Source organism: Podarcis liolepis (genome assembly GCF_965112155.1).
Source record: "Podarcis liolepis genome assembly, chromosome: 15".
NCBI classification, from domain to species: domain Eukaryota; kingdom Metazoa; phylum Chordata; class Lepidosauria; order Squamata; family Lacertidae; genus Podarcis; species Podarcis liolepis.
The window spans coordinates 3,345,064-3,354,519 of NC_139566.1; the positions used below are offsets into that span (position 1 = coordinate 3,345,064).

Below are 9,456 nucleotides of genomic sequence, written 5' to 3' on the forward strand. Positions count from 1 at the left end.
AAAGAGTCACACGCCAGAAGCGGCTTAGTCATGCTGGCCACATGACCTGGAAGCTGTACGCCGGCTCCCTCGGCCAGTAAAGCGAGATGAGCGCCACAACCCCAGAGTCGTCCGCGATATTTTTATTAAATTTTCTGTTTTACAATTTAGAAAATTCATTTAAAATATCAATGACTTTCCTTCTTCTCTTTCCATGGTTCATTTTGCATAACATAAATCCCTGCATATTTTAGATAAACTAAACCATTCAGTATTCCCTTATCAGATCCGTCAAAACTTGTTTATACTGTTGAATTTATCTTAATGCTGCCAATGTTTTCAAGTGTACACAATTCGCCCCCATATATTCAATAAACATTTTCCAATCTTCTCTAAACAAATGTTCTTCTTGTTCTCTTATTCTATATATTAAGTCCGCAAGCTGCACATATTCTATCAGTTTAAGTTGCCATTCTTCTTTAGTTGGGACCTCGCTGGTTTTCCATTTTTGGGCTAACAAAACCACGGGCCGCTGTAGTGGCATACATAAAGAACCTTTCCTTATGTTCTTAAAAAATATTTGTATTCTAATCAATAATAAGTAATAAATAATAAATAAAAAGGTGTATAATGCAAGGAATGACATACAATATTAGAGAGAGAGAGAGAGAGAATGAATGTATATATTCATTACTATTACATGAGCAAATTCTTGGAATAATAATAATTACAGAATATACACTTAAATACTACAGTAATGGGGAAAAGTGGTGTGGCGTTAACTGATGCCACACTCAAGATGGCGCTTCTCCATTCAAGTAACAGGGAAAGAGCGCCCCCTCGAGGAAAGAAAGCTTCAGAAACTCGTGCTCAGCTTAGCCCATAGAGGTTTCAAAAGGCTAGAGCGACACGTTTAGCTGAAACTTCCGGCAAAATGTGAGCGTAGACAGCAGTCGTTGCTCTAGCCGTTCGCATCTCTATGATGGAAGCGCGGGAAACTAGTTCCCTTGGAGATAGCGGAAGTGCTCATAAAGTCTGCGACGGCGTGTGTCACTCTAGGCCTGCTTTGTCTACTCTACGGGCTCTAGCTAGGTTTTGAGCAACACTCAAGATGGCGACACCGGGGGGGGGGAAATGTCCTCTTAAATTATACCGCCCCTGCGGCTCCCTTCGCACCACAACTTCCCAGTATTAAAAAGTGCTTTCGTAGTTTTTTGCGTTCTGCGCTTGCCAGGACGTATGATATATTACCTTTTTTAAAACGTTAAAGAGATGCTTCAGTTCTGCCACACACAACATGGCGGCTCCTCACGGTCTTCGGATTCCTGTACGGTTCGCCGCCGAGGACAAAAAGCGAATCCCCGAGCGCCGCGCATGCGCAGAATGCCGGCTCCGCTTCCTGCTCAGTGACTAAGCTGCGGCTCTTCGGGGAAAGATGGAGGTTCCGGCGCCGTTCTCGCTGCCGCCGTTTTGGGCCGGTGGTCCCGCTCCGGGGGCGCTTTACTCACCGCCCTGCCCGGGAAACGCAGCCGGGGTCCAGGCCGAGGGCGTCACCAGGACTCTGTAAGGGGGCTGGGGGGGGGGGGAGACTGAGCGCCCCCAGTTAGGCCTCAAAGGGGGGGGGGAGAGAAAATGCGCCTGTGATGTCACCTTGCTGACGTCACACCAGGTTGCTGACGTCTCTGGGTGAGGGGTGGGCAGGAGGGAGGGTTGGGGGGGAAGAATGGCTAAATTAGACAAATTAGATCTTGTTTAAATGGGCATTTATTTATTTCAGAGGTGGGGGCCTCTGTGGCCCCATCCGGATGTTGCTGGACTCCCAGCACACCCCCCCAAGCAAATGAACAAGGGTTCAATTATATCCCGATTTCCCCATTTAGCCCATCAGCATCTAAATAAATGGACCAAATTCACAGACCATATCCTGATCTGGCGGGGATGAGGGTATAGAGATATGCTGCAGCTATTTAGGAAGGTTTTAGGTACAGGTATTGTGACCCGGTGGGACGCGGGTGGTGCTGTGGGTTAAACCACTGAGCCTCTTGGGCTTGCCGATCAGAAGGTTGGCGGTTTGAATCCCTGTGATGGGGTGAGCTCCCATTGCTCCATCCCAGCTCCTGCCAACCTAGCAGTTCGAAAGCACGTCAAAGTGCAAGTAGATAAATAGGTACCGCTCCGGCGGGAAGGTAAACGGCGTTTCCGTGCGCTGCTCTGGTTCGCCAGAAGCGGCTTAGTCCTGCTGGCCACATGACCTGGAAGCTGTACGCCGGCTCCCTCGGCCAATAAAGTGAGATGAGCGCCGCAACCCCAGAGTCAGCCACGACTGGACCCAATGGTCAGGGGTCCCTTTACCTTTACCTTTATTGTGAGTTACATGTGTTGTTAGTCACTTGGAGACTTTCAGGTAATAAGCAGCTAAGGAGCCTAATAGAAAATAATACCCTCTTACAACATCATCTACATCAGTTTGGTATTATTTGTTAGGAGGGACTTGTTAGCTCTGCCTGGGGTGGTGTGTCTGTCCCAGGGCGGTGGGGGCAGAGTGGGAAATAGGTGTTGTGTGAACAAGCAGCGTTTTGTGGGGTTAGATTTGACTGCCTCAAAGGCAGAGAGCACAAAATGCTAGCGCAGGAGGCTGACTTATACCAAGTCAGTCCATTTAGTTCAGTGCTGTCCACACTGACTGGCAGCAGCTCTCCAGAGTTTCAGGCAGGGGACATTCCCAGCCCTGTCTGAGGATGCCAGGAATTAAACCTGGGAACTTCTACATGCCTAGCAGATGTCTTACCACTGATCTACAGCCCTTTCTTCCAATAAGGAGTCAAGTAGGAAGAGGCACTCAACCACAGCAGGAGATGTGGGGCTGCTTTGCCATTTCTTCCAACTCAAGTTATTCCCTGCAGAGAAGGGGGAGCTGCAAGCTGACCCTCTGATGCTTCTTGTTCCCCTCAAAGGAGCCCCATGGTGACAGGCACCTCAGTCCTGGGCGTGAAGTTCAACGGTGGGGTGATGATTGCGGCCGACATGCTGGGCTCCTATGGGTCGCTCGCCCGCTTCCGCAACATCTCCAGGATCATGAAGGTCAACGACAGCACCGTGCTGGGGGCTTCGGGCGACTATGCTGACTTCCAGTACCTCAAGCAAGTCATTGAGCAGATGGTGTAAGTCTGAAGTTCTCCAAACCAACGGCAGGGAGCAGTTTCTCCCAACAAGAGCTGGGAGCAGATGGAGGCCTTTTAAGCCTCTAATTCACCTCCTCCAGGCTCCGCCCTCTCCTGGAGAAATGTAGAACCTTAAAGAAGAAACCTGAAGACAGACACTCCTCCTCCTCCTCTGTCCCATAGCCTGCCTCCTGGTGCACCTCCTGCACTGCTGGACTGGCAGAGGCACCTATGAGGGTCCCAGCTCTGGCCCTGGGGGTCCGGGAGGTTATTCTGGGGGCTTCTGTCTGTCAGGCTCTGTGTCCCTCCGATATCCAGCAGCCAGCTTCGAGCCCTGAACTGTTAGTGTAATCTAAAAATAGGCTTAAAATGATTCTTGCATAGTTTTGCCTCCCAGCAGCCGGGTTTCCTTAGCAACAGACTTCTATATTAGACGTTCTCTGATAGTGGCTGTTACTCTGTCCAGATGATTGAAGAGCAGAGAGATGGAATGATTCCGTGTATACAGTTTTACTTTGTTTTTCTTAGACCAGTAGTTGCATAAGTTGTACAGTGGTGCCTCGAGTTACAAACGCCTCAGGTTACAAATGCTTCGGGTTACAAACTCCACTAACCTGGAAGAGTTACCTCGGTTTGAGAACTTTGCCCCAGGATGAGAGCGGAAATCTTGTGCAGCAGCAGCAGCAAGAGGCCCCATTAGCAAAAGCACGCTTCTAATTAAGAACAGTTTCAGGTTAAGAACAGACCTCCAGAACGAATTAAGTTCGGAACTAGAGGTACCACTGTAATGTTAATTCTTCAACAAATACGGTATTTTTCACCCTATAGGGTGCACTGGCCCATAGGGCGCACCTAGTTTTTTTGGGGGGGGGAATAAAGAAAAAAATCCCCCCCCCGAGCTTCCCCAGACCCCATAACAGGCTGCTATCCGGAAGCCTTGGGAGCCCGGCGGGAACTCCCGCCGTGCTCCCAAGGCTTGCGGATAGCTTCCTGAAGCCTGGAGAGCGAGAGGGGTTGGTGCGCACCGATGCCTCTCGCTCTCCAGGCTTCAGCGAAAGTCTGCATTCCCCCCATAGGACGCACACACATTTCCCCTTCATTTTTGGAGGGGAAAAAGTGCGTCCTATAGGGCGAAAATTACGGTACAGTGGTGCCCCGCAAGACGAATGCCTCGCAAGACGGAAAACCTGCTAGACGAAAGGGTTTTCCGTTTTGGAGGTGCTTCGCAAAACGAATCTCCTATGGGCTTGCTTCGCAAGACGACAATGTCTTGCCAGTTCCTGCTGGTTTTTTCCCTCCCCCCCCTTTTTCTAAGCCGCTAAGCCGCTTATCAGCTGATCCGATCATCAGATAAGCCGCTAATCGTGCTAATCCGCTAATCCGTCAATGGGCTTGCTTTGCAAGACAAAAAAACCACTAGACGAAGAGAATCACAGAACGGATTCTTTTCGTCTTGCGAGGCACCACTGTACTTTAAGTAGAACAGGAATGGATGAGGTGTTTGTTCCCGCATGGGAATTCACCAGCAGATGAGCTGAACCAAGGAAGAAGAGCTTGAAAGACTTTCTGGGTGACTGCAGACCGACAAAGGAGCCCCAAATGATTGGCATAGTGTGCCGACATGAACTTAGCCTGGTTCCTTAGCTGGCCCTTATGTAGTCTGCAACTGTGTGTGTGGGTTATTGCTGGATTCAGGCGTCAAAATGGGGGGTTCCCTATTCAGCCCTGAGCCTGAGGTTCCCCACTCCTTGCTGTAGAGCACCACGTGCTGCATCTAATCTGGCTTCCGCCCTGCAGGATCGACGAGGAGCTTCTGGGGGACGGCCACAGCTACAGCCCCAAGGCCATTCACTCCTGGCTCACCCGAGCCATGTACAGCCGCCGGTCCAAGATGAACCCCCTCTGGAACACCGTGGTGATAGGCGGCTTCAGCAACGGAGAAAGGTAAGTCATCCTGGGGTGCGATGGGCAGAAAGGTTGGGAGCGCTGTTGGAATCAGCATTCAGATGGGATGGGATGAGACTTCTGGCTAAAGTGCGCTGCTTGCCTGCCTGCCTGCCTGCCTTTTTATGTGGAGAGAGTTCATCCTGGAAGATGAAGCTTTCAGTGGCTACTACTCATGTTGGCTGGGACGCGGGTGGCGCTGTGGGTTAAACCACAGAGCCTAGGACTTGCCGATCAGAAGGTTGGCGGTTCAAATCCCCGCGACGGGGTGAGCTCCCGTTGCTCGGTCCCTGCTCCTGCCAACCTAGCAGTTCGAAAGCACGTCAAAGTGCAAGTAGATAAATAGGTACCGCTCTGGCAGGAAGGTAAATGGCGTTTCCGTGTGCTGCTCTGGTTCGCCAGAAGCGGCTTAGTCATGCTGGCCACATGACCTGGAAGCTGTATGCCGGATCCCTCGGCCAGTAAAGCGAGATGAGCACCGCAACCCCAGAGTCGGCCACGACTGGACCTCATGGTCAGGGGTCCCTTTACCTTTACCTTACTCATGTTGGCTCTGCTCTTGCCTCCCTGCCAGAAGCAGCCATGCTTCTGAAAACCTGTTGCTGGAAACTGCAGGAGGGGAGAAGGCTCTTGTGCCAGAGTCCTGCTTCTCGTTTTCCCACTTAGGCAATTGGGTGGCCGCTGTGACAAGAGGGTGCTGGTCTACGTGGGTGCTTGGCCTGATCCAGCTAGAGCTCTTCCGATTTTCCTTTTTTGTTTTGTTTTGTTTATTTACTTACTTATTTATTGATATCTCAATACATATGCCCCGCGGAGGACCTTAAGGTCCATAAATAGCAACACCCTAGAGGTCCCGGGCCCTAAGGAAGTCGGATTAGCCTCAGCCAGAGCCAGGGCCTTTTCAACACTGGCCCCGGCCTGGTGGAACGCTCTGCCTCATGAGACCAGGGCCCTGCAGGATCTGATTTCTTTCCGCAGGGCCTGCAAGACAGAGTTGTTCCACCTGGCCTTTGGCTTGGACACAACTTGATTCCCTTCCCCTCTATACTTTTTCCTTTCTCCTTCTGTGATGGAAGTCCTATTTGGGGACTTCCCTGGCTTTTTTCTGGCCCACGTAGGACCAGTCTGGATAGTTGGCCTTGGTGAAGATTTGACGTTTTCATCCCCAAAAAGTTGTTGACTTGAGTTTCTACTGAAATGAGGCTGCATTTTAATGTTGTACTTAATCTTGTTTTTAAGTTGTATTGTAATCCAATCCATTGTTTTTATACCTGGTGTTAGCCGCCCTGAGCCCAGTCTTGGCTGGGGAGGGTGGGGTATAAATAATTTGTTGTTGTTGTTACTAAAGCCTCCTCCCCTCTCAGTTTCCTAGGTTACGTTGACATGCTTGGGGTGGCGTATGAAGCTGCTTCTCTGGCGACAGGATACGGTTCTTACGTGGCACAGGTAAGTGTCTCAGGTGGAGGCGGCACACGTCTCATGTTAAGAGGTGCCAAAGATCCGGTCTGTGCCCAGCCGCTTTTGGTTGGCCACTGTGAGACCAGGGCAGGACTCTTCTGGCCTTCTCACTTCCCACTGCTTGCAGCTGCACAGCTGACGGTTTTATTTCTCCTGCTCTATCACAGCCACTGATGAGGGAAGCCCTGGAAAATAAGCCCGTCCTGTCTAAGCAGGAGGCCAGAAGCCTCCTTGAACGCTGCATGAAAATCCTCTACTACAGAGACGCCCGCTCGTTCAACAGGGTAAGTCTCCCACTGTACATCGTGGCTTTAGAACCGTGGAAGGGTGGGACTTTGCGACCTTCCTGATGTCAGGATTTGCATCTCTCACCAGCCCTGGCCAAAGGTCACAACTGATGCTGGTAGACGGCCTCAGGAGGTCCTGTTTAAGGCAAATGTGTCTGGCAAGAGGGTCTGACCCAGGGGTCTGCAACCTTTAAGACAAAAAGAGCCACTTGGAACCGTTTCCGAAGAAAAAAAACCTGGGAGCCGCAAACTCATCATTATAAAAATAACTTTTTTGTCATTTTTTTATTATTTCTTTGTTTGATCCCTCAGAATTACTCCTCCTCATAGAAATAAACATTAAATTAACAAGTTACCTTTTTTTTGTGTGTGTGTTCTTCACTCCCCCTCAAAACAGTGACCAGCGTACATGCCCCCTTTCAATGCAGTGACCAGCATACACGCCCCTTACAATGTAGCGGGTGGGAAGGTGACGTCGGGACGGTGCGTGACTAACGCACACACCGCCCCCATGCGACGTCACAGCCAGTACAGCGCCTGCCACAGTGGGGAGTGTCAGGGCGCACAATGCACCTCCTCTCCTCGCTAGTATCCGCCCCGGAGCCGCGGCAAGGGTGTAAAAGAGCCACATGCAGCTCCGGAGCCAAGGGTTGCAGACCCCTGGTCTAACCTATCACTCTTCTTTCTCTCAGTACGAGCTCACGACGGTGACAGAGAAAGGCGTGGAAGTAGAAGGGCCCATCTCCTCCGAGACCAACTGGGAAATAGCACACCTGGTCAGGTAAGCACAGCTCCCTTTGGATGGGCTTTCAACTGAAGCAGTTTGCGGCTGGCACACAGTACAGGAAAACTCCCAAGCTACCTACATGACCTTTGGGAAGGTGGCATTTTTGGACCCTGCACTGTCTGGACACCCTCAGAGAAACCCCCTCGGCTGTCAAGAACATCAGAGAGGGCCCTCATGGAAGTTCCAGCTCCCTCAGAAGTTTTGGGGTTAGTAGCAGCTTACAAAAGGGGCTTTCTTTGTTCCCCTAAGTTGTGGAACCCACTTCCCACAGAGGCGAGGCCAGCTATGCAGTTTTCGGCTCAAGACTTGCCTCTTCATCACGCTTGCGAGGGTCTCTCTATTTTTGTGATTGTCACACGTTTTGGGCTGTTTTGAGTCATGTGTTTTTAAATTGTGGTCGCCTGCCCTGGGACCTTAGCATGAAAGATGGGGAAATAAACCAAATAAATAACATCTTTCAGGTTATCCTAGAACTCTTGGTTCTGCTCCCATTTTCTTGGCTCGGCTCACCTCACATTACCTTACCTTTGGGAACAGGAGCTGAAAAGACCACTAGATTTTCCTTTTCTTGCCCAGGGAGCCATCCAGCCCCTTTCATTCTCTTCCCAGGTCACACCTCTTCAGCATGCCACACTCATTACCAGCCATGATCTGTCATTTTCGCACAGGCGTTTTGGTTGGCCCCTGTGAGACCAGACACTTGACTAGATGGGTCATTGGGCCAAGTTTCTTCTTAACTTCTTGCCTGTGCCCTCAAGTGTGTTTTCCTGGCCAAAAGCCATCCCTGAACTGCAATGATGCCTATAGAAGGGTGTGTAGAAACCTTCTTGACCTTTGCTTGGCCTCTAGCCTACTGGGCAGCGAGCATCTTATCCATGGCCCCCCTAAAGCTCCCCACAAGGGAATGTGGCCCTCGGTGTATAAAAGGTCCCCCTGCCTCATACCCTCCAGATTAGCTAGGTTTTGGGTGTTTATAGATGAACCTTGAAAGGAATATGCAGGTTTTAGAGGGAATGACTGGCTCCTAGCAAGAGGCACGCACACCTCTGCGACCAAACTTAGCAAACCTTCTCGTAGCGACGTTCTGAACATGGTTAAATGTCTGTATCTAGTATCCCTGGGCCCAAAGGCTATCATAATTCCATATTCATACCCTACATACTGTGCTTCATTTTGTCTTAAAAACGATTTCCTGTTCTGTAACCATTTCTAGATATCGTGCAGCTCTTATCTCCTGCTAATTTGGGTACTGCCAACCTAATTTCCCCCCATTTCCTCCCTTCTCTGCAGCGGCTTTGAATGAATCTCAAGAGCTCGTGGGCAGTCTCTGTTCCCGTCAAGAGATAATCCCCAATCCCTTACGATGCTGTTTGATGCCTAATGTTTCGGCAGCTCCTCAGACCACGTTTTCTTTTTTTGTAAACAGAATAAATGAGGTTTAGACTCTTTGCCTGTATGTACATGTCATGATTCTTATACTTTCACCGTAACTTTCCAGTTTTCTCTGCTATAAGCTTCCTGTCGACCTGAATCGGGCATTCCTGATCCTGTGTCATCTTAAAGCGTTGCTGGCTTCTCCCCTTTCTGAGCTTGTCAGACTTAATCTTGTGGTGAGGCTGTTTGTGTGTGTCGGGGGACGGGACGACACTTATAATTAAAGAGAGTGGGGGGTGCATTAAAAAAAAAATGCTTCTCCATCTACTGAAAGCTCCCAGAAAATTCACTGCATTGTAGAAAGCTGACACATCAAGGAAGAAGCCTGCAGTCCAGCCTTTCTTGGCACTCTGATTTTCTACCACCAGGGGAATGTATTATTTGATATAGGGGGAATTGGTCAGAC

The 9,456-nt window shown here is 50.0% G+C and overlaps 1 protein-coding gene across 1 annotated transcript; it reads left to right on the forward strand.

The window, feature by feature from the left end:
• Positions 1-1,358: 1,358 nt before the first annotated feature.
• Positions 1,359-9,064, forward strand: PSMB4 (proteasome 20S subunit beta 4). The gene is made up of 7 exons (XM_083477379.1): positions 1,359-1,542; positions 2,934-3,140; positions 4,938-5,084; positions 6,449-6,530; positions 6,710-6,826; positions 7,522-7,610; positions 8,907-9,064. Exons 1-7 carry the CDS (start codon positions 1,415-1,417, stop codon positions 8,917-8,919), a joined length of 783 nt encoding a protein of 260 aa, XP_083333505.1. The 5' UTR covers positions 1,359-1,414; the 3' UTR covers positions 8,920-9,064.
• The last annotated feature ends 392 nt before the right edge of the window (positions 9,065-9,456 follow it).